The sequence below is a fragment of the Solea senegalensis genome, linkage group LG18 (genome assembly GCF_019176455.1).
Source record: "Solea senegalensis isolate Sse05_10M linkage group LG18, IFAPA_SoseM_1, whole genome shotgun sequence".
Lineage (NCBI taxonomy): Eukaryota > Metazoa > Chordata > Actinopteri > Pleuronectiformes > Soleidae > Solea > Solea senegalensis.
In genome coordinates, this window is record NC_058041.1 from 14,248,635 (window position 1) to 14,274,925 (window position 26,291).

The window sequence follows — 26,291 nt, forward strand, 5'->3', positions numbered from 1 at the left end:
CACCAGGGGCGCTTGTTCGGTGACAGAATGACTTGTCGTGAAAATGTCAAGTGCATCAGAAGGAGTGAGTGACTGAAGTAATCAAGGGGACATGGAAGAAAAAAAAGTCCCCCACTTACTTCTCGCTCTCTAAAATCACCCACCTATTTGTTTATTCCTTCAGAAAGTTGTTAGGTAAACACTAAAGTCCATCATGGTGAAGTGACGCAAAGAGCTGTTCTATAAAAAACAGCAAATGTTGCCTTGAGTGCCGAATTGGCGCACATTTGTGCCCGTGAATTAGAATGTGATGTCCTACACAGTCCTTTCATCACCATTCTGTTTCTGACATGAGAGCCTCGGCTGAAGTTTTGTCCCTCTTAAAATGCCACAGCCTGACACCAGGCTCAGTGAGGGAGGGAGGAAGGGAGAGTGAGAGAGAGAGACAAGAAACTAAAAGCCCCAGAGCTGGTTGTAACCTCTGGAGGCTGCTGGGACCTCTTCTTGTGCATTGTAAACACACTTTCTGAAAGGCCGCTGACCACAGATTAACATGCCGCACTCATTGTGACATTATCAAGCCTCTTCACCGTGTGTGAAGTCTTCGAGTTGTCACTGTAGCTCATGGTATTGAGCTCACTGCTGTTATCTCCCAATAAATATGTACAGAATAATACAGAATGTATCCACTGAAAAAGACAATCTCAATACACTTCTACATAGTGTAGAATGTAACGTAATTTTAAACAAGAAGGGAATCAATTGGTCACAGTTTGATATCAGTTAATAACAAAATACTCCACTAATCACAGTTTTTAGGCGCGCTGTCGAGGTCAGGTATTCGTTCATGTGGTCTGCTTGATGAGAAAATTGCATACCCTGATTACAGTCACTGGATTTGATCACAGATATTTTCATTTCACTTGTCTAAGTCAGTCAGACCATTGCCTCGAAGTATGTTTTGATTGCACACAGCATCCTGCCAAGAATAGTGGCTCGAGCAGTGAACGGCTCAGATTGTTTGTTTTCTTCAACTTGTTATTTATGATATATATACTACATATATTGTGCGATGACACCTTTCTCTTTCCTGTCTGATCTCCTTCACAGACAATCTCCTGATTGACTACCAGTTCACCTTCAGTCTCATCCAAGAAGATGACAATCACTACACTGCCATCAACTTCATGGCCTCACCCGAGCAGGTAATCTCTCTAATTGTTGATTTTGTGTCACTGTGAGAAGAAGTTGCACTGGGAACCTCATTCAATACGATGCACGTTTATTAATTGTGGAGGAACTTTGGTTCACAAGATATAGTGTATACAGTACATACAGACATCCACTGAGAAACAGCCACAATGACAATCTTTGATTTTGCTGAGCTTGTGAAGTTTTTGGCTCACAGTAAAAATGTAACTGTTTATTTTAAATGCTATTTTCATTATTTACAGTCTTGAAATAATTTAATTCAGTCAAATTCCGTTTACAGTCGGAGCTTCATTGCCACAATTTGTTTTTTAAATTTTTAATTATAGAATTAGTTTTTCTTTAAATATTATAATACTATTATTATACAAAGACAAACAAAATGTCATATGAGATGTAGTTTAATAGGACATTTGTGAGTTTCAAACCCTCCTCTTCATACTTATGATTTAATGTCTGTGCTTTCTTATAATGACACTTTTGTCTATTTCAATACACTAATGTGTTTATGTTCCTCTTCTCAAGGCAAACAAGAACTTGGACATGTCCATTAACGCGTCCAACAACTTCAACCTCAATATCACCTGGTCGGTGGGATCAACAGGTACCAGAATTGACCTTTCACCTTTCAGAGGAGACACTGTGCCCAACCTGTCTGCTAATGTTATTCATAGATTGGTTCCAGTAACAGTGAAGCAGGTTTTCTGTTTTTAATCAAAGAAGTTGATGAAAATCTTCCAAGTCTGCACAGGCTACTGTATGTCTGTGTTTTAAATTCACTCATTAGACTGTGAAAATACACGTCCCGAGTGCAAACGGCACAACTCTAATTATGCAACAAGCAAAATTGTTTATTCTGTGCCTAACAAATGGCTTTGATCAAAAGACGCTATTTGGGATTCAAAATAGAAGTCATCGGGTTTTGTAAAATTGAGGCTATTTCCTCCAGAGTGAAGTCACTGCTGTCGCTGTTGCAACAAAATACCTTTAATATTTTTAAGCAATGGAAAGTCACTAAGCCAATTTTTTTCAGGGACCCAGAGCTGTTCTGCATTATTTTCTACTCCCACGTAAAATGATGTGCAAGAAATTTAATCCAGACATAATGAGCCACACAAGGTGATTTGTACAAACCAGTCAGATGGAGACTATTTGGATGTACTGTCTACCTTTCATCTCTGTGTCAGATTTGCACTTTGCACTCCACCTTCTAAAAAACATTAACCAAAATAATGAAATTCGTCATTCAGGAGTGAGAATCAGAGTTTGCACTGGAGGAAATTTGTTTCAGCTTTTAGTTTTGTCTTCTTTCTTTGATTAAAATAATCATTTAGTGAATAGGTAAAGCAGATTAGGCTCTAATCATTAGAGGAATGAAACAGTCCGTCTTGGTAGTGAGTGCTGTGTCACTGTTGAGTGGATATTATAGGTCTCCTGACGAAAGACACCCAAGGACACTGCAGTGGTCCACCGCCACTGTTTACCACACGCCCTCCCTTCCTCTTAAGTTATCTGCTACTTTCTCAGTCACCACCACACTGACATTTTCCAACCACTAAACCGCTTTAACCTCTTCTGCGCCTCTCCACCACCTTAACCTTTGCCGAGCACCATTATTAATATTTGAAGTCTGGTCCCCTTTACCCTGCAAAGATATTGTGTCTCAGAAGGAGCCGGAGCCTCTTCACAATTGACAAGAGCGTGGAGCGCCTTTGGGTGGGGGTAGGAGGGTGATTTCAATTAAGATAAACATGCTCACATAGCCACACTCAAGCTGTCATTTTCAGTTCTTTTGTTTCAGAGTTGTGGGTTGGAATGTCAATGTTGAGGAGCCACTGACGTGAGGAGGAGCAAGGAATGACTTGAATCATTAAGGCAGATGGAAAATAAAGTTTTTAGTATGAGCTTTGGCTTTAAATACAGTCTTTTCTTTTATTTTACAATATAATTCTACTTAAAGTTGATTTATGGAATGAAAACACCATCATATTAAATACAACAGATAAGCACATTCTAACATTTTTAGCAGGTCATAACGCTTGTCAGTCTTTGTAATATTCTAAGTCAAAATAAAGACATGCCTCTTTTAGCCATTTAGCCAACAAAATCTTAAAAGCAAAACCGGAGAGGAAGATCCAAAGAAGCACAGTGTTCACCAAGAGATAAAATGGACACAAACTGGAAGTACGATAATGACTCCTCCTCTTATACAGTCTCCATCTGCTTCAAGGTCATACAATTCTAAATTCTAAGTGTCAAATATACTGAATACATGAAGTGATACTGTTGATATGGATTCACATGATGAGTATGTGCTAGCGTGACTCATTAGTGACCTTTGGACAGCGGCATTTTAGTCCGTCTTTCAAGCTGTGCTCTTTCCCACATCCATTTAACTGTAAAATACAGCTTCTGTAATTACACAATAAAGGTGCCATGCTCGAATTCAACTCGCACGCATTTAATGCATTCCAGACATAATAATAATAATAATAATTGGTCATGAAAGCTTTCCTGTTTTCTCAGAAGACTTGATCAACCCAGTAATGGACTTGTAATGATATGTTGCGGGCGGTTGAGCTTGAGCGTGTACAGTAGGTGAGCTCCGTGAGCGCTAGAGTGCAACATGCTAAAGGTGAACTCTTTGCCCCGGCAGCTGGAACCATTTCGGGAGAGGAGGTGCCCATTGTGTCCAAAACTAACATCAAGGAATACCGGGACAGTTTCTCCTGTGAGAAGTTCACCTTCAGAAGCAACCCCAACATCACCTTTTATGTCTACGTCAGTAACTTCTCATGGCCCATCAAGATCCAGGTAAGGACTGGCATTCAACCCTCTAATGAAGCAGATAACATTGTTTCCCTCTCTGTCCCAGATTCCCCACTACATGTACAGTATGTGTGCAATCATCTAAAAAGGTCCCATTTATCAGCAATAGGTCCCAGTGCGACATACATAAAGAGAGGAGCAGGAGCATACGCTGAGCTCTGTTGTTGCTCAGGGTGATTTCAAGTGCACTTTATTCTAATTACATGTTTAATGAGCAATGTTAGCCTGCATAGAGGCACAGCTGTGTGGCAAGCTAAATTAAAGAACTGTTTAACCTTTCCTTCACCCTCTGAAAAGAGACCATTGAGGCGTTTGATGTGGTGGACAGGGTAAAACAATATAACGTTTGCTATTTGATGTTTGTGTTTTTTTGAGGTTTGCAGGTAAATAATGTAGGTGAGAGGGTTTAGCTTCACAGGAGATAAAAGTAATGCTGCAGTTGTCAGGATCACAGGAAAAGTAGGTGATGGTTTAGTTTCATATGCAGGTTTTTAAAGTTTTAAAGTTCTTTTTGTATCGTGGCCTTTTTGTGATCTCTCCATCTGCTGATATTGACATGTCTTTTTTTATCACATTTATCATTTATTTTGGTAGCGCTTGCTCTCTGTCTGAACTGATCTGTGATTGGTCAGAACCGCCCACGATGCGTCATCTTTAGTTGTGAGTCTGTAAACGGAGACCGGAGAGTTATTGATCAGTAATGGCAAAGATATCTTCCCGACTCTGCTTTTAAATGGGGGTGCAGTCCACAAAATAATAATGTGACAGTTACGAGTATGAGTATGAGGAATATGCAGAAATAGACTATAACCAGCAGCGGTTGCATCTCTCTTTTATTTAATGTCTCAATGGTAATTTGTGAGTTGAATTCACACTTGCGCCACCATATTTTCCCAATTTTGTGTCTAGAAAACAAGCTTTAATTTTACTTTAAGTCATTGCACTGAAGTGGAATCTAATTGTCAGTGCTACTAAAGCTGAGTTTAGACCTTTGTCAAAGCCCAATGTCCACACTTAAGATTGACTCTTAGCAAATTTTTAGAGGTTTATTGGCAAACCATCAGAGCATGGTGAAAACATAATGTCTTTGATAGTGGTTATCTAATTGTAAAATAAGAATGCAGTTTGATACCTAATATGGAATATTAGATATCATGTATCAAATGTACTGTCATGTATCAGATGACTATTCAGAAATCATTACATTGAGATATAAAGGATATTGCACGTTGTTATAATTTATTTCTGAAACAGCTCCTCAGTAAAAGGTAAAAGCTTTTACCAAGAACTGTGATAGATACTGTTATCATTTCTCGTTATACCACACAATACCCTTTTTGCTCATTAGTCCGCTCCCATATATTGATTTTCGTATTCGTTCTGTCTCTCCCCTTTTACATGGTGGATGTTTGGACCGTGGTGGGCTGATAATGTCTTTGGGGGTCAGTCCATGTGGAGGTGGCCCAGTAATAGTTTTCTATTAGATTTCCTGGCCGGCAGTCACTTGTTTTTTTATGGACTGGCTTGAGCCGTGGAAGCAAACAGCGTCTGTAACAGGATAAGGTCTCTGTTTCTGTGCTTGCCTTCATGACGCAGGGGAAGAGCGTGGACGCGGACAAAGTAAAACAGAATTTGAGACTGCACTTAAGAGCCCATGTGTTTGAAACTCTAGCGCGTATCTTTCAAGTATCAACAAATATTCGTTATATAACCCTTACTATTTTCCAAATGAATTCACATAATCCTGATTGAGCCTAGCAGCTCTCGTGCTGCACACAGGAAATGATTCATTTCAAGACAGGCAAGAGGGAGGCAAGAGCAACACTCAATACGTTTCCATGCACAGTTGAATTGGTTTGAATTACTGTCAAGCAACAGTGAGAATTTAATTATTTCCAAAGTCACTAGAATTGTACAGGTCCTCAAACAGGATGTATTTGATAGGAAATCTTATGAGCGCCCCCTGCTGGATCATAAGGGGCACTATCTCAAATGGTCTATGAGACTGAGGCGAGGCATTTCAAACATAAACAAAGTCGACACAGCTAAAATGTTTGCTTTAAACTCATTTGAAATAAAATTTCAAATAAAAAGTGACAGCCCTAGTTTCTGGTTTAGCTTGTGGCTGGTTGTTAATCCCGCCACCCATGAACTTTAAAATGTACAATTCTTTAAGCTGACAGAGCATAAAATAGGTCCCCTTGTCTGTGCATAAAATGTACCAGTCTGAGTTTACAGCGAGGGTGGGAACTGTGGCGCGTACAAGCGCCCATGCTGCCTCTAGTCCGACTCTGGTTCGACTGAAGGTTTATACAGAATGTAGTAGGTGTTCGACTACCAATCTTATTATTTGGTTGCTATTAAAGCGACTGCATATCTGCAAACATGACACCCATGAAAAGTTTTGAAAGTTAATTCCATCTAAAAAAAAAACAAAAAAAAACAGTTATTCAGCATTTTGACAGGATAAATGCTCCTTGTCCCTGCCTACTCCTGCACTGTATACACACACAAACACTGACTCAGTCAGGTCTGACAATATTGCTTGACAGCACCCATTTTCAGACGAAGGAACACGGCATACAAATAATGTTACGTCATTTCTGTTCACAGAGAAACAGAGGCAGAATAATTGTGTTCGTAGTCTGGCATGCACATGATGAACACATGATTTTTGTTCATCCAGGCATGTGGTTAATGTCTTGGTTGAACCTACAGGAGGCAGAACACTCGCCTCACTTACACACTGTGAATTCTCAGTTTTTTTCTGCTGTGTTCTCACATGGACTCATCTTCACATTATACAGAATTAGCTTTGAGGAGAAGTGCCGAAACAAACATACAGATTTGTGTTTTTGCATTCATGCCATCTGGAATTTGTCTGGAAACTAGTGCATGTGTGCCAGTAATACAAATGTAATAAAAATCCACTTCTACCAGAAGAACATTCTCAAGTGATTCCACTGATAGGCTGAGGCCATTGATATTAAATTAACCCCACGTGTATTACTTTGACCCCATCATAGTGTGTAGGGAAAAAAAGGCACCTAAACATCAGTGTGATGTGTGTGCTCTTGAGTCGTGTTTGCCATGTCAGTGAGCATTTAATTTCAGATCACTGATTCTTGTTCTCTGCTTTGAAGAAATATCAAAGGTGGGAGAGTCTTGAAGGCGAAGAAGTCGTGGACAAAGATAGGTCCAGCAGAGCAAACCTCAAATAGGTCGTCACGTCAAATTTGGCACACATAATTAAAGGATACTTAAGAAGAATATCGTCGTTAATATGTAAAATAATTCACTGCCTCTGCCCTGTTTTAGACTCAATGCTGCAGAAGATGACATTATGTTTGTGCATCAAAATGCTCTCAGGGCAAAGCATCTGCAGTCGATAATGACATGTCATGATGATGTGGTCTAACATATGATTTCAGCTGTAAGGAGTGTGTGTGTGTGTGTAGTACCTCCTTTAAAGAAGGTCAAACATAGTTCTTAGCCATTATCCACTGAGCATTTATAGTTTATTTCTGTATTCTTTAATTCTATAGTGAATTTTCCATGCCGCTACCATTTTAACCTTTGCAACGGGAGCTGTCTGGAGAGGCTGACTGTGGTTCAGAATAAAAACAATGCTCACAATTTTAACTCGCAATACCTCCACATATACAGCAGTTTATTTATTTATTTTCCGAGTTATTAAGATGTTTTCTATTTGCAGTTGTGAAATTCTTCACCAACTTAAGGTTCTCTCCCTCTTATCACCTGTTTCCACCAGATTCAATCAGTTTTGTGTCACTGCCGGAAGCTTTAACAGAGTCAATTGTTTATACCTTTTTTTGACTTGATGTTGTGATGTGTTTTTCTCCATCCCTCTGCCCCGTTCACATAATTGCTGCAGCTTCTTGCACATTTCTAGTTGTGGAGGTTAATGACAAATGTCCAACTCTCAGGAATTCAAGCACAAATTATGATTATGACAGTGCATGCATCCATATGTATGCTGATGTCATTATTATTATTATTATTACATATATTATTAGAAGTATTATTATTATTATTGTTATTATTATTATTATTATTATAATAATAATAAAAATAATTTACAAATAACTTTGTCACTTTTTAAAAGAAAGTTTAAAACATGCTTTTACAGTGAAGCCAAAAAAATATTAGAACAATAAAGAAGCAAAGCAGAGATCGTACAGGAGGCACAAGATAGCAAAGACAATGAAAGGAAGGACAGAAAATGTTTTTATGAGTAGTAGTAGGCAGGCCTATTATGAATATATATCCATATGAGTTTATTCCATTCTTGTGAATGCCTGTTTTATTGTGACTTTACACATTATTATTATTATTATTATTATTATTATTATTATTATTATTATTATTATTGTTTGTTTGTTATTTTACTTTATTATTTATCTTGCATGTGTTTTTAATATAAATATCCTGATATCCTTCTGACCGTGAGCTCTTCTTTCCCTCAGATTGCCTTCTCCCAACACAACAGCATCATGGACCTGGTCCAGTTCTTTGTGACATTTTTCAGGTAAGTGAGTGAAACCGTTGATGCAGCTGACAAGCAAACAGTCATTTGAGTCATTTTGTTTCAGCCGAGCAGTCAAAGAATCATTATCCAGAATCTGACCCATCCCCCGTCTCTCAGGGCTTATTGAGTTACTTGAGCCTGTTGAACTAGTTCTGTTATCTAGTGAACATGAAAATGCTTCTTGTGTCTTCAAGGCAGTGTTAAGTGGTAAATGAACTGCCAGTAGCTATTTAAATATGTGCATGTTACCCTGCGAGCAGCATCTTAAGAGAAGGCGTGAGCAATTGAGAGTGTGATGGCTCGTTTTCATCCTCAGAGAAGAGATGGAAAATCTTTTGCTGCTTCTTTGGAAATGTTAAAATGAGTCAATTGAGCTGTCTTAAAAGCATAGCAAGCGCATAAACGGGATGGGTTGAGTGTAATTGCTAAATTTATGCTTTGACTTAGATGTTATTGATGTATTTAGAAGGATTCATTGACGCCAGCCCTCTGAAAGGAGTCACCTCACACTACCTGCTGTGCTGTGTTTATTACCATGACAGTGTCTCAGAGTGCAAGTTGAATTTTCAGATTGTTGTTCTTTTTATATTATATATTACTTTAAGAAATTTGGAGATAAAGAGTGTGTTCCTGGCAGTGCACCGTTGATGAAAATCCACTCTCACGTAATCAGTATCGGGTGCAGATATGGGCTCAATGAGGGGTATGCCACTGATACATATGCTGATTGATTAATAAAAAAAATAAAACATTTAATAACAGGCTATAGAAAATGATGCCAAATATCCATTTATCATATGTGGAGGCTGTGGTAAACATTTATGGCGCACATCACACCCTGTTGTTCTCAGCTACTCACTTATGGCTCTTCCTCACCTCTTGCTCTCTCCATCAGCAGCACCAGAAGGTATTCTGCCCATCAGTGACCCGTCAAAACATCATTACGTGTTTTTTAAGCATCCTCAAAGGCAGCTAGACCTTGTCAGGTTCTGTGGTTGTTTGAGTTTCTGACACATGATCAGAGCTGACTGCAGTTTATAAACCGAACACTCCCCGCACCAAGGTCCATTGACAAAATCCTGCGTTTTACGTCATGGCACACAGCTGTGTTTGATTCAGTGCACTGAAATGTGTAATTTTGGGACTCCAGTGTTTGAAATCTGTTACACACATAAGTGACACAGATTTACCAAAGAAGGCAGCAGAAGACCTGCAGCTCCTGTGTGTCCACATAAACTAAAAAGTGTGATTTTTCTTCATGGACTTTGGTGCAGGCGAGTAAGCAGTTCACAAACTTAAGTTTCCACTTCTGTCTTATGGGAAAATTAAACACTAACTATATTCTTAAGATAGTGTAAACTTGTGTTTCCTTGTCATAATGAACTACATGCAGCATTTTGCATGAAGGACTGTTAGAAGCAGAATACTCAGAATAAGGAAATCAATGATCCAGTGTCAGTTGTGAAGACAATCATTTTAATAGCCAACATTGGAATGAGCCACAGTGCAGTGTTTGGTATATGTGCATGTATCTGTGTTGGGGTTCATTTCATTTTAAGGTGTGCTGTGCTCATGGACTAACATATAATCTGTGTAGGTGTCAGGGAAGGAATTGAAGACAGTCTGTGCCTGAGGCACCTGCCCATCATTGCCCAGTCTACAATAACTTTCCCAAAAAGCTGTCAAAGCGTCAGTTATCGTCTGCCTCCATCTGATCGAATTACAATTGAATAGCCAAAATCGGGAATTCTCGCAGGGAAAGGAAAGAAGGGCAGTGGAAACTTAATCTAAAATGTGTCTGACAGCTGCTTGCATCTGTTGCATAGGAAATTGTGTGTATAGGGAGGGGCATAACCCAAATACGTTTTAACTTAAATCATGTTTCTGAGATCTGATTTAACTTTGATTTGATTCTCGTATTTTCGAAAAACCAAAGGAAATGAATCCCATCTTTCCCGAAACACAGGACATTTTCTGCTTCTCTGTATTTCCCTTGCTTCTGTTGCCATTAGTATGCATTACATCTTTTTGCTCCCTTTGTATTTTACCTTTGTCGTGCAGGTTATTTTAATTTTCTCCAGTCTTTGTCTGTTGTCCTTGTTGTCCAGTTCTCACTGACCCATAAACTCAGGAAAAAGGCAGTGATGCAGTCACAGGCAATGTGTATATGTTTGTGTGCCTGTGTGTGTGTGAGGGACAAACCTGCAGGAAACATAATCAGCCTGATGACAAAATGTCAAATCACCCCACAGGGTTTCTCTGCTTGTATAAGAAATGACGGCATGTCTGAGAGCAAAGCTTTGTTTTCTCTTCTGACTCGATTCAAATACATCCTCACCTTTTTTCTCGCCTGTCAGACACAGAATAGTTTTCCTCATTGCGTCTTTGTCTTAGTGACTTCATCAACATGTTAACTTGTACTATTGTAATGTCGTTAGATTTGGATTCTTTCATGCATTCTGATTAGATGCTGCAGAAGCGGTCACACAGGATGCTGTGTTGTACAGTCACAAGAACCGCAGGCTGTCATTTAAACTAATGAACAAAATCAGCTTCATCCCACACACATTACACACTGTTTATGCTTGCATTTGTATGTGTTTACACCATTTATGTGCTTTTAAACTCAAAGACCATACATGCAAAGTTGGACATAGTCTATCTGCCCCTTTGCTTCTACGTGGTGTGATGACTGGCCAGAGTGCCGTCACAGGCAGAGACGTCCAGACACAAATAAAGCCGAACAGTGTCGAACTGTAGATCAGTTAAAACTACTTAACAATCCTAAAAACATGGGTTAATCTCCATCAACTACCAGTCTGGTGTAAAGTAACTAGTCACTTGTTTGTGTCGCGTATAAAACGAAGTCACCGCAGTTTCACGCCGCCTTGCAGTGATGACTCCGCCCACGTTGAGTAGGTACTTTTAATTGTAGGGGAGATGCAACCTAAACCGAGGTGAGGCGAGGCGAGGTGAGGCGAGTATAGCTGGTGGAAATACGCCATATGTGTGACGTCGTCAGACTGCCGTTCACTGGTCAGAGTGTCACTGGAAGACTCATGAGCAACACGTCGACACAAGAATCAAACCGACCAATGCTGTTGATCAATTAAAAATACTTTAATATATCCTGAAAACTTGTGTTCATTTCCAACATTTAGCAAGGAATGTCACAGTCATGGAGGAAGTACTGAACAAAACTTATTTATAACTAATTCTAATGTTGAGTCGAGCCATGCCATGCCGGGACCATGTAGTCTAAAAGTGGCATAAGCCTGGTTGCAGATGACATCTGTAAATGACCAATTGTACATGGAGCTGGTCAAGTCACAAACCTGAAGGCTTCTGATTCCTATAGGTGATATCACTACTCGCAGCCACTCACTTAAACATAGTGACTTTTAGGAATCAAGAATTATCTATATCCATAAATTGACAGATAAATGATGTAACATTTCTGCAGTAAAATATCTAAAAATGGCATGACTAATGTTATACATTTTGTTGAGTAGTGTAATTAAACGAGACAGAGATTAGATTTTACATTCTATTTTAGATTTGTTTGCCGTCTGTGCTACTTCCATGGCAAAATGATTCTGTACTACTCATTAGCCATGTGTCTTTTTTATTTCATTGTGCATGTTTACTCATTACTCATGGATCATGATGATTCATTGCCGTTTGCTGGGAACGACATTAGATGATGAGACAAAAATTCCCATCATCCCTTGCTGTTTCCTTACATCATCCAACTAGGTCTATTTTTCTTGATTTGATTGAGAGACCCCTATCAGCAAGAATTGAATAGCAAATAACGTTTTGTAATTTTTAAATCCAGTAATAAAGAGTTCACTTTTCTCCTTAATCCCTTGGGACATCTTTAAGGACGGTTTTTACAGAGCTCTTGAAGTCCACTTTGTTATGTGCAGCCTGAAAAGCCTGCAGAAAGCAGATATAGATATTATTGATTGTTTCCCTGGTGGTAACTGAAGCCTTGTGGTTACAGAAAATGGGCATGTAATTAAAAGAAACCAGCCAAGAGTTTGATTTGCTTTCTGTCAAATACCAGGACCACTACAGTGCACAATTGTCTCTTAGTAAAAATGCACAACAACAACAATAATAAAAGGCCAAAGTAACACTTCAGAATCAGGGAACAAATGTGATAAATCTGATATCTGGAATAGTTATTAGAAACCTTTTGAGTTTCTTTTTGTACATTTTTATTTGTCCTTCTTTCATATTTCATCAAACCAAAAGGGATTTAAGCTTCTTTATTTACCAGTATACACAAAATGAAAGTTTTAACATTTGACTGAGGATTTTATTCCTCACAGAATGAAAGGGTTTCCCAATTCTACTGAGATAATGCAAAGTTAACTATCATTAAGTTCTTTAATCCCACATCTCTTTTTCAAGTCTTTAGCCTTGCCACTTCCTCTTTCCTTCAATCATCCATATAAAAGAATCGTTCTTTCCTCTGTGTTATCTCACGAGCCTTATCGTCTTCTTCAAAGATCCAAGCTCAAGGAAGCCAGAAGAAGGTGTGGGAGGAAAACTGAAATATCAAATGAAACAGGCCCATGGAATCAGAGCTGGTCACGTGGCTCTTCTTAGACCAGAATCCCCATTTTAGATCTTGGCGTGTCCCCAAAGACCAGGGCTCGTGGGTCATGTTACTGCGTTGGTTTCACATCCAGAGTCATGTTCTCTATTATCCTCCACTAAAAGGAGACGACTTAACGACTAATGATAATGCAAAGCAGAATATCCTGTGTTCTTATTATTATTTCTTCTCTCAAACTGACACAATAAATATACATGTCATATTTAGTCTTTAGCTTAAGAATCTCCATATAAGAATATTTACATTCTCATCCGTCAGTAAGATAATGAAGTGGAAGCTCTCAATAAGTCATAATTTTCTGTCCAGAAGTGTTTGCTTCTTGTTGAATTTCCTTTGACTAATGATATCACTGTTGGGTTATTAATTGAAGTAATCAGCCAAACTAGTCAGTCAACTGAGAAATGGATGTATTACATCTTAATGTCTCTCCTCCTTGTACAGTTAAAAGGAACTAGATGTACTTAATTTTGGAATTATTTTATAATATAAAGAGAAAACATAGGGGAGACTACACAACATGTAAATATTGATTGTAAAGAAATGCCTGGTTAAAAATCATACAACAAATATCACAAAATATTGTAATATTATTCTTCCTATTTTTATGTTGTTAAATGTTTTATCTCCTCGCTTCATGAAACTATCACCTGTGTTTGTGGGTTTTGATTCACTAAGTAAAGGTCAGCTTTAAAGAATAATTGTTTTCAGTGACAATCTTGTTTCCCATCTTCTTTTTCAGTTGTTTTCTGTCGCTCCTGCTCGTGGCAGCAGTGGTGTGGAAGATCAAACAGACCTGTTGGGCTTCACGGCGGAGAGAAGTAAGTCCAACGTATATGTTCTGTCTACATTTGAGGAGCAGGAAAACTGGACATTCTAGAAGAAATGTCTCCTTTTTCCTCCACACTTAGGTACTCTGGTTGTCCTATAACACACATCTTAATCCAAACCACTGGTGATTCGACAAACTATGCAGATTATTTAGGTTATTTCGTAATGTTGCGCAGTCCAGTCTAGTCTGTGATGTCATGTTCATCTCTGATTGGTTGGCTTACAGACAAGGGTCGTAGCTGCATGTTAGAGTAGGCTCGTAAATATCTGACATTGCTGGAATTATGCTGCAGACTGTCTTCGGTCGCCAATTCTCTAAATCATCACTCATGGCGGACGTGTCTCTCAGTGTGATCGATGACTTCTGCTTTTGATTGACAACAAACTATTTTTTCACTTTAGCAAATAGGGCCTTAAAGGAAACGCATGCAAAATGTGCCAAATAGATCAAACGTCACGTTGGGTTGGGTCAGACTGGTTTGGTTGAGATGATCTTTTGTGCTTCTCTGGAAGATATAGAGATGACTGGTCTGTTGACAGACTCCTATCATCCTCATGTCCGGCTGCTATTTTCTGTCAGGTTTCCCACAGTGAGGGAAGCTTTCAATCAAACAGTGTTTTAGTTTAACCTCAAAGCCAGGAACAGGTTGATCTTCGAAACCACCGAAACTCGTTTCCATTAGGAACAGTACCCAAAATAATTGGACCCAAACTTTCAATTTTAGGCACCCTTTCCTTTGGGGTACCAGAGTAAAATGCTACAGTGCGGTACAGGTGGAGCTAGATCGAGCTAAAAAAAACTGCTGGTTGTCCTCCATTGTCGCCGTTCATTGTCGTTGCATCCGAACGACGTCACGCTTGGCACAGCCCACCCACTGCCTGTTATCAGTCCAAACGATCCAGGGAACCATACCATACTACACCAAACTGAACCGTACCATCATGGAAACACAGGCTTGTATATGTACTTATGTAGGAAGGCTACCATCCGGTTTCTACAGCAGCCCCAGATGAAAGAGCGTGAACACGTGTTTCGCGTTTTGATGCAGAAGCTCACTTTGTTCATGAAGAAGAAAGGCAGGCGTCCTTGCAGGCTACCGTAGTTCCCTGGTGTCATTAGATGTCAATTATTCTCCGACACAGGACCTCTGGAGGTGTGCAGTATGTAGGAAGCAAGTAGTGATATTGTGAATGACTTCAGGAAAAGGGGGATGGAGTGAAACATTAATATTCAGTGATGGTTTGACAGTTGAGAATAAAAGGGGTGAACGATGAGATGATTGGCAGTAGAAATGAAAGAAGACGTAAAAAAAAAAGATACAGCGCAGGGAACTGAGGAGGAGAGAGAATGTATGCAGATTCACACGACTGTACCTTAAACCTAGAGTGGTAGCCGGTTTCTGTATCTCTTCATGGTCAGTCTTATATTCTGGTGTGATGCAAGGCAGGAAGATTTGATGATTTGGTGCACATCCAGCCTAATGACCTGCAGTTTCCTAATAAAGCTCCCCAGAATTTATTTCCCCTTTGGGGATGACATTGGTAATCATTGGAAGTGGGTTTTATATCCGCTAATTGATATATGAAAATAAACAAAAATGATAGGTACCGTGAGTTCCACTCGCGCCTATCCAAAGCATTAAAGTCAATAAAAGTTAATGCAGACAGATGGGCTCACGTCATTTAAATTCTGCTCACTATTCTGCGTGTGCTCTTGGCACTTCTGTCATCTGTTTGTCTCTGCCCTTCACATGAAAATATATAAACAGTTAAATGAAAAGGGAGGTAAAAACTGACTAGTGTTTTGTTCTCTTTGAGAATACACAAGATCTTTGTGTATGTGAATTACTAGGTTAATACCAGTTACTCACCACTCTGTATTTATCTTTTACTGCAGGGTTTCTTTCCATTGTAAAGTTGTTTGAAATTGTAATGACTTTTTTTATAGCTCACTTCCCTTCAAGTGTAATTATGCCAACTGATATCTGCGTGTGAAATTCGGATGAAATATGTTTCACTTAACGCATTTAAATCCTGTTGACACATGGGATATTTGCCCACCCTGCATCATTATCCTTTTAATATTATTTTATATGAACTCCGGCAATTTAAATGAAACATTATTCCTTAAGGTCCCTGCTGTGGCATTTCCAGGTGCCCTTCTTTATTGGAAGCATCATAAAAAAAGAAGCGGTGTGTTGGTAACCTTTTGTGGAAAGCTGTTACAGCCTACAGGCGATTCTTCACTGCTGTGGGTTCTTCAGCTTTACAAGTAGTCTTTCTGTAGAGTTAAAGAGGTAAAGGTGTTACAAAACTAGTAATAGTTTCTAGTTTGTTTGTAACCAAATAAGTAACTGTCTCAGTTAACCCTCTTAGGACCATCAAGATAATGAGGCTGTCGTTCGGTCGTTTCGCGGAAAGTCCTGAGGGCTACCGTAATGACAAGTATATGGGCACAAAGCTCTATTTCTCTGCTTTCCAGTATCCACCTTCTACCGCTTTATCCTCCACATGAGGGTTGTACGGGGTGCTCTGCCAACCTCAGCTGACATAGGATGAAAAGCGCAGTCACACCCTGGACGGTTCGCCAGTCCATAGTTTTTTGTATTTTCAAGATATCACAAACGACCAAGGAGTTACGGTAATCCTGACAACAGGATTGTAAAAGGGTTAATACTGTGTATTTTATGTATCAAGGAAAATCCATTGCATGACATTGTTAAGTACTGTAGTAATGTTATGCCGTGTAACCAGCCCCTACCGTTCCATTTTTGGCACCTTTTCCTTGGGGTACCAGAGTAAAATGGTACAGTAGGGTCAGGGATGACAGAAAAATGACGCTCCCCTGCGACCGGTGTAAATATCCCATGGAAGTCGAGGCAATTTTAATAGCACTCTACCATAAAGAAGGAGGAAAGAAGAAGTTGTGTTGTTGCCTGTGTCGCCAAACCGAACCGTACCATGATGGAAACCAGCAGCTTAAGAGTGCATTTCCTAATATGAAAGCCTCATCACATGGATTGAGGTCGAATTCAAACTTTCCAGCCTCTGTGAGTCCACTGAGGTTTGCTATTGTCCACCCGTGTCTGCAACTGTGCACTTGGACCCGCTGTGGTCGTACATGCGCAGACCAAACTGTGTGATATTGTGGACTGAAACCAAAACTGTTTTTGTAGGTTAATAATACAATTAACGGAATATCAAAATGTAGAAATTGCTCACGTTTGAATTTATAGTGAGAGGTTCAGTGGAGTTTGTGATTGCTCCCTTGTGTTGAGACAGTACCCACGTGTTTCCACTAGATGAATGGTCCTTGTCTCATTGATGAAATGATGGGGTCTTTACTGAACATTGTGTCCATTTAATTTAAAAGAGCTTGTCAATAGCCCATGCACTTATGAGACTTGTCCAAATAAGTGATAGATGGATTTGGGCTTGGGGCCATTTAATACTCACAGGCCCCCAACTGACATAAGGACATGGGATGAATGAGTCTTAATGAGGTTTACAACTATGAGACACTGATATTGCCAAGTGGCATATGGATACTGATGATCCTTTTGATTCTGTTTTTTTTTTTCTATTGGCATTATGATGTAAAATTAGCGCCGGTGCTTTTGAAGCAAGTTATCAAGTCGACATTGTCTGTATGTCATTGTAAGGTTTAGCTGTGAATGGAGTAAATGTGATTTTCTTATTTTTTTATTGACTTAATCTTTCACCCATGCCATGATTGGAGAAGAACTTTGTCTTTTGTTGGAAGGACACAGTAGCAAAGGTGCAGCTGAGGTGGCTGAATAATTTTAGGCGAGGACATATTGCGTTACCTGTATCCTGAGTGGCGGACAACGTGATGAAAAGACAACAGCTGTAAATGCCACGGAGGAGGACGGGGTCTGACCTCTTTGAAATACCTGTGGGGGCACCGCGAGGGAGGGGGCGCTGACATTTCGCGCCACTGCGATGCGGAGATGTCCTACACATAAACACGTGGATGGCTCTCATTCTCCTCTTTATCTCTCTCTCACACACTCGTACAAACCCGACCAGACGCACCTCACACACACAGTGCGTGTGCTTACCATTGAGTCGCATGGTGATTTTTTTTTTTTTATTGGCACTCTAAAAGCACTTGAAAATATCGATGAGCAGCCATTACAATAAAAAGCACCATCATTTGTTTTACTATGTTTAAATGTATCATTTACAAAGTCACTACCAGCAGCTAATCTCTTGAATCTGTTTATTAACAGCTATCTTCAGCCTTTATAGGTGATGCTGGTTAATAGGTGTGCTCTGTTTGTAACTGATGGATTAAACCTGGCCGCTGTGTTGGCCGAGGCAGATAGTGATCGATATAAAGGCTAAAGACAGAGGCTCTGTTGTGTTTTCTATCATGGTGTGTTAGTGATTTAGATTAGTTTCTAGTCTCATGGAGGTGAACGGCGTTCTCTTGGTCCCAGTATCTCAACAACTAGTGGATGAATTGAAATTACATTTTGTAAAGACGTTCATGGTCCCACAGGATGAAACATGATGATGTTTATGATCCTATAAAGGCTCAGAAAATGCATTTTTTAGGATATGATGCAACTAATTTGTTTCATTTGTGCTGAAATCAGGGCAGATACTGTATATTTGGCCATTTTTGTCCTTTTCCCCTGGCTGATAAAATATCACGGTCTAATAATAAGAAATGACACACAAAATGGATGTATTTAAATAAACATTTATGAAACAACACTTAAGATCTGTCTCTCCAATTTGCACAAATAAAAACAATTTCTAAACCACATCCTTAAAACCAATCTTTTATTCTCTTAGCAGTATTAATCAAGTTTCTTAGAGCAAAAGAGTGTAGTCTGGCATTAATGACAAATAGTCAGCAGATTTATTTAAATTGCCTGATTAGTTAATTGGTCACCTCTAATGTAGTTGCATTGACCGTGCTGTAAAAATCTTTTCTAGCAAATCTACAACAAGGGGTGTTCAAGGTTTTTCAAGGTGATAAAAATAATGTTTGACTCTTACCCTCAGGCAGTCAATGCCTCTGGAAGCCCACTGCTCATGTTGTGTTGCCATGGCAGGGGCATTTTTGAGGGCGGGGCTTCTGGAAGACCACTGAAGAGAGGCTTATATTTGTTTTGCTTTTGTATCATAGCTGTATACCAACAATCTCGTCTTCTAGAATCGTTTCCTCTACATTTAAGACACCATAAAGGCCTGATTTATGATGATGTTTGCACTCTTTCCTGTTAAGAGCTTAATCAGCGTCCATTGATTGCTATAAAACGATTATCCTACTCTTAAGCCTCTGGTCACCTTGAGTGTTGTTCATTTTAAAGTTTAGATTCTTAATGGTTGCCTGGAAAGGATATCGGAGCGTAGCTGTGATGAAGAGATTATATCAGGTGATGACATACCCAGACACTAATATGTATACTAATGGATAAAGTGAAGCTGAGGAATACGGAGGGAAGTAGCAGATAGCCACCAGGGGGCGACTTGCCGGTTGCAAAAAGAACTGTTCGAATGGAAGTCTAAGGGAAAATGAGCGTAGTTCCTGCTTGTTTTATTAAGAAAGAAAACCAAACATGATGTCACCTTTGTAAAGAGAAAAAAACCCACAATGGAGACTGTGTGACTGACAGCTATTAACATCCAATAGGTTCCTGGTTGCATGTGATGTATGTCAATGACCAGTTTTAAAGGCTTCAAATGACTAATCTAAATTACTATATACATTTTTATATAAAGTCAAGGAAGCTTTGAAACTACGGAGTTTAATTTAGTGAACATTTTATGCAAAATTGTTTTTGTCATTTGTAGTTCCTGGTACTTAAATCTTAACAACACATCCTTAACCTCAACCACATTGGAATCAAAGTGTGCTGAATGCAGTCGCATTCAACTAATCTTCCATTCCTCATGGAAACCAAAACCTGGTCCTAATGGGGTGGAACCTCATTCCGGAGGAAGTGGTTAAATTTAAGATTTGAATTATGGTTAGGTTAGGGTTAGACATTAACTGGTTTTGGTTAGGGTTAACACTTTGTTTAGGCAGTGTCCTAAGAAGAAGAAGAGCTACAGAAGAGTGTGTGTAGACTGCGAAGGTATTGATCAACACACAGAATAAAAATGAAATTGTCCCCCCCTTTATAAATATAGTGCTGTTTGAGAAATGTTTCCACTTTTGCCAATTTCACTTTGCGATATATTTCATTTTATTATGTTTTCCTTTATTTATTGTCGTTCTGCAGGATGCAACTGTTAGGAACACGCCGTGATCTTTGAAAAGGACAAAGTGACCTGCTTAGGTGTAGAATTAGCTCAGAGGCGGGATGACACCAACCCCCTCTTTCAGAGTCCAATGACGGGAACAAAATGCTGTATTCACTGGACAAATGATTCATGCACTCACTTGCCAAATTAATCAAGTTGCAAAGCAATACACTGCATGCCCATCCTTATCACAACCGTGAATGGCTCCAGCTTGTATTCTTGACAAAATCAGTCTGTCATTGCACAGGCGTTAATTGCTTTTACAGAGTTTACAGAGTTTACGCTTCCCTTTTGTCATTAGTTCAGTATTCATTTGTCGATTCTGTCTTTTTATAACACTGGCCCTTTGATGAGTGTATTCCCAGCACATTTCAGAGGCATGTTCCAGACACAGAGCCGAGCAAAAGCATGTTCTTCACCTGTGAATGAATTCTGCAAAATGATAAATAACAATACTGCTATCTGACATTTAGGATGTATGTTGTTGGATTCGAAGCTTTTGTGCTGGAAATCTTTCATAAGCCATCAGATTTATTCCCCCCCAACCAACCCCTCTATTCTGCTTTTATCTTCTTTAAAAGGGCAAAATTCCTCATTTTGACCTACGGTGGCCCAGCAGCTCACATCTGTATGTTTGTTGTTGCTGGTTTGATGTTTAATAGCAGAGATGTACAACAATCTGTTATTGGCCTTGAAGTCTGAGGTTTAAAAACATCTGAGCTGCGAAAAGAAAAAAAAATCAATCTGGTGATCAATCTCAATTTCATCTGGCTGTTGTTCTTTCTTTTCCTCCCTCGGGGAACGATTCGAAAAACAGTGACGCTTTCGCAGAACTGACGTGAACTTTCCTGACAATTCACCCCCATCACTCTACAAGACCCGCTAACGTTACAGTTAGTTGTTTCAGATGCATCAAATAATACATCCGTTATAACACACGGAACCTACAGAATGTAACTGACCATTTATTGTTAGTTTCTGTTGCTGTTATTTGACACCTTATAGGGGTAGAGCGTACAATATGGCTCTACTGAAGCACAATAACATAACCATTAAAGCTGTAGTAGGCACCATTGAGTTTAATCTGTGATTATTAAACGATTATTTCCTTTTTTTTTAGTTAGTTTTAGTTTTTTAATCTAGGAAGTTGTTGCTGGTACTCGTCTCATGATCATTCCACCGAGAATACCTGTGTAGTGTAGTGTAGAGTGTGAAGAATATGGCTTTTTATTGAAACAGAGCCAGCATGTTGGGTGCCTTTTTAAAAGAATGGAAAAAATCTCTAAATGTCACCCATATGTTTTCATGTATAACAACAAATACGCAACTTTGGGAATGATGATTTCATAGCTCCACCCGTCTTTTGCTCTTGCATTCATTCCCGCTATCTTTGTCATCGTCATCTTCTTCTTCTTGTTGTGTTTGGAGTTTTTTTTGGCCTACTCGCTTAATGTTAAATCTATGTTAGAGTTGTTCCGATTCCGATACTGCCGAAAATGTGGGCATCGGTATCGGCGAGTACTGGAGTCCATGCACCAATCCGATACCACGTAATTTATTAGAGCTCCGTTAGCTCTGACACGGTTCTTCTTCGTGACTGTCCGTTAGCGTTGTTAGCTACGCTAGCTCCGTTAGCGTGCCTACAGTCAAACTGGAGCGGCCCGTTTATTAAACGAAAAGAGCAGCGCATTTTAACAATCTGGAGTCATGTAAAAATGATGTCACGCACGTCCTTTCCCGGTCAGTCGCCATGGAAACATGAAGCTCTGCCAGTGCTGCGTTGTTTGGACCAGAGTCAAAACAAACGTACAAGCTGAAAAACAAAATATCATATCACTGGTAAAAATAAATGGTGTCCATTTGCTGTATTTGTTCATGTTTTACAGAGGGTTTAACTTGAGCCAAACCTTACCACCAATGATAATCATATCACTGTCATGCAGGCGTAGTATGATATATTTTACACTGGTATAGGTATCGGCCGATACCCACAACACAAGTATCGGAATTGGTATCGGGAGGGAAAAAATGGTATCGGAACATCTGTACTCTATGTCCTCCTGACTCAGTTCATTTACAGTCTCTGTTTCTGCAATAATAATAATAATAATTATGATAATAACCATTTTATTTCCAACTCAAGGACACTTTACAAAAACAAACAGGACAACACGGTAAACAGATAATGGAGGGAAATTACAGCGTGTAGGCTATTTTGAACGGGAGGGTTCTGAGTCTGTATTTGAAGAGGGGAAGCGAGTCAGAGTTGCGGACGTATGGTGGGAGTGAATTCCGGAGATGGAAGATGGCGCTGAGGCGGGCGGAGGTCACAGATATATACATTGTTTGTACACAGTGTGCCAAATATGTCTTCTTCTCCATTTTTGGTGTATTTCAACGTTACAGTGTTCACATGCTATTTTAAGAAAGAGTAAGAAAACGATCGTATCAGTAAAGTCCTGTTTCCGTGTGGATAAGGCCTTAATTGTGAGTCATTGTTAAAGTATTTCTGTTAGCTTTTTACTCTTTTAAAACCTCTGTTGCAGACATTAAATGCTGAATGTCACACTAACTATAACAAACCTTTGTTAGTTGTTTTTTTGTTTTTTTTTACAAAGGTTCTATGTTGAGAATGTTATACGGCACTGGGCCATAAATATGGAACTCCACAGAAGTGCAGAGGAAGGACATGTTATTTGGCCGATCATCGCGGCTGCTTGATGCGCTCCGTAATCTGCGGCACAATTAGGTCTTAATGCAGCACACTTAAGCTCATCACAAATCCAATACCTATCAGCGATGTCCTTGGCGTTAAAATGGCAGCCTGTTTAGATATTGATCACACGCAGCGTCGCTGATGAAAGTGCGGCACAAGTTGTGTTAGGATATTGATTAGCCGGAGAACAAGGGAAGCTGTTTTCCTGCAGAAATGGTGTCACTCGTGGGCTTGAACCTAACCCCAGTGTTTCTTTGCACAGAGGAGGTTTTCAACTTCAATCTACTGTATGTGGAAAATGAAAGTGGGATTACTTCTGCTGCCGTATGTATGTGAACAGGACAATCAAATATTTTATATTAACCGCTAATATGAAACCTTTTTGTGACCGTTCAAATTCAACACTGTGACACGAGTGCTCAAGGCAAGCACGCTTGAAGATAACCGTTAAGTGTTTCCTCAATGATATCTGCCATTGATTCTTAGCTTCGTACTGGAATAGCCCAGGGCCGTATATTACTGTGCATGGAAACATTTTGTCAATTCAGTTTTCATGGTATCATATCAAAGACAAATGGCTCAATAAATCCTAAAGTATTTTATTTTTTATGTGTAACATAAAATCATGCTGAATGTTCTTTGTAAAATAAAAATACTCTACACAGATTACAGCCATGTAATATACATAATGTTTAATATCTACAATGTGTAATACTTAATTCACATAATTGTGCAAGGTTTTCATGTTATTTTTCACAATGGTTGTTTGAGTGTTCAGTTGTACACATTTGTTCATTCTTCAAGACTTCATGCAACAATTTCTTTCCATTTTGGGCTGCATTTGTATTACTGTAAATGTCTGAATGTCTAAATGACATCTGTCTGTGTTTTTGTCTTTTTTGATACACACAGTACTGTACATTTAAGTACTTTGCTACTGAATTTGTGTTTGGCTTTATGTATAATTGCATTCCACTTTGACCATAAATTATTGTTATTATTATTATTATTATTATTATTTAATCAAATCACGTCCAACACATTGCTCACCTGTCATACCTGTGTTTGATCTTCTAGCAACTGATGAGAGAACGTCAGCAGATGGCCAGTCGTCCGTTTGCCTCAGTGGCCGTTGCACTGGACGTCGGAGGAGAACAAACAGAACTGTTGCAGCCTGTGGTTGATGTGAGTATTCTTCATGACTAGTCAAATCTTAATCCAAACTTAACCAGTTCCTCAGAAATGAGGTTCTGCCTCATTAGGACCATGTTTTGGTCTCTATAATGTCAGAAAAAGTCCTAAAGAGGTAACAAGTACACGTGTGCACGCATGCACACACACAGATCAAGTCAAAACAATGTGTGAAAGAAAGTTAAGTTAGTTGTAAAAGTTTGTCTCTGCTCCTGTATCATCATACAGGATCCATCCACGCTGACGGCTGACACATGGACCTTTGTCCATTGACATTTCTTTTCCAAGTATCATACAATACGTTGATTAGACCTTATTGTGCTGCCACTCACATTAAGTCAGCCTTTTCTCCTCTTCCAACATCAATAAGAAGTCTTTCATGGTCCTTTCTTTTTTTTTCTCCTTTTAATATGAATTGTCCTCTACAATCAGGGCTGCAGACTTAGTGACACTTTTCAATCACGGCTTAGAAAAATTGCTTTCATTTGATATAAAGTCGTGCAATTTAGATTTCTTTTTTTGACACTTTTATGGTGGTCACTACGCCGGGGAATTTCACCGAACTTTGTCCTAGATACGCGTTATACTGCGTGTTTGCAAAATGGGAACGCGATGCATAGTGTGTTTTTATGAATTTGTTTTTAATACCTTGGTTTATTTTGTACTGTGCTCTCACTTATTTCTTTGAACGCCTCCTATGTAAAAAGAATAGGATTCTGGCAATAAACACTGTCTAGGGCTCAATGCCATGTGGAATAAAGGCTTAGATTTGAGCAATTTGAGCACCCACATCTTTTAGATGCATTTCCTCAGCTGGGGCCAAATCCGTGTCACCTACCACTAAGAGAAATGAAAGTGCTGCAGCAGCCAGCAAAGGAGCCACTACATTAGCTATAAATGTAGCGCTGAGTGTCACTCACTGTGCATTATGGTATTTTGAAGGGCAACGTCAAGAGGAGAAAAACAATGCTTCTTAGCTCTCTGAGTGCACGTTATTATTATTACTTTTAAACCGGTGAGTTATAGTGTGAACCCGAATGGTGCTTGAAACAACTGCTTTGCATTGATGTTCAAGTTAATTTATCCTTACATTTTGTGACTTGTGTGTGTGTGTGTGTGCGCGCGTTGAATAATTGTCTCCCCCTCCTCTCCTTTCATACATACACACACACAAACACAAAGGTAGTGTTGTTGTTATGGAGTGCATTATAATCCTGCTGAGAGAACTGCTTTGAAAAAAACAAAAAAAAAACAGTGCCAAGCTGTTTTGGAAATGATAACTAAGGAAAAAAAGAATTGAAACACATCTTCAGCCTTCTGTTTCTCGACCCATCCAAGATGCAGAGTGAACTTCTGCACACTTGACTTCCAGTTTCACTTCAATGTCCACATAGGTTTGTTTTTAAGGAAAATGTTTGGAAGTAATTTTCATGCATATGTGCTCAATTAGTTTTGCTCAAATTTGTATGCAGAGCACAGTAAGATGTTCCCTCTGCTGCAAAATATAGATCTCAGTCAAGTCGCTCAGAATTAAACGTCGCTTGGTTGATGATTTGTCAAATTTTAAAGCACGTTCATTGCAAATTAATATTCCTATGTTAGATTTCAAGCTCCAAGAATGATTGGGGAGGCAGCATATTGGTGAAATCGTCTCTAGTTTCATAATTATCGTTCAGCACCATGAAAATCAAGTGATCTGATCAGAAAGGTCATTATTCCAGCAGTGCCGGAAAAAAGGGAAAAATAATCTTAAAGGGTTTTGGCTAATTAAATGTTTCGGGGGGGAATACACTGTTGCAGTGTATTTCAGGCTCCTACCTTTGACAAGAAGCAAATCTATATGATTTTGTATGTGCACATTCATACTGTATGTTTGAGAATATCACACGCCCTGCTACCAGCTGAGGGTGAGCAGTGTGATGTAAGTTGATTGGTTAGCATTTGGCGTCACTTGGATATTGACATCAAACAGGACAGTGATGCTGCTCCCCTGTTCGCCTGCACTCCTGCGCTCATAAGCATATCATCAGGCTTGTAATGTAATAACCAGATTGAGTGAGAAGTTCATCTTCACAGAGAAA

The 26,291-nt window shown here is 39.3% G+C and overlaps 1 protein-coding gene across 1 annotated transcript in view; it reads left to right on the plus strand.

The window, feature by feature from the left end:
- atrnl1b (attractin-like 1b) overlaps positions 1–26,291 on the plus strand; it is a 70,365-nt gene that overhangs the window by 38,557 nt on the left and 5,517 nt on the right. Inside the window, exons 22-27 of the mRNA XM_044013440.1 lie at positions 1,090–1,184; positions 1,714–1,792; positions 3,845–4,002; positions 8,505–8,566; positions 13,933–14,011; positions 24,097–24,204. Coding sequence (XP_043869375.1) covers positions 1,090–1,184; positions 1,714–1,792; positions 3,845–4,002; positions 8,505–8,566; positions 13,933–14,011; positions 24,097–24,204 — 581 coding nt within the window. The remainder of the gene's footprint in view (positions 1–1,089; positions 1,185–1,713; positions 1,793–3,844; positions 4,003–8,504; positions 8,567–13,932; positions 14,012–24,096; positions 24,205–26,291) is intronic.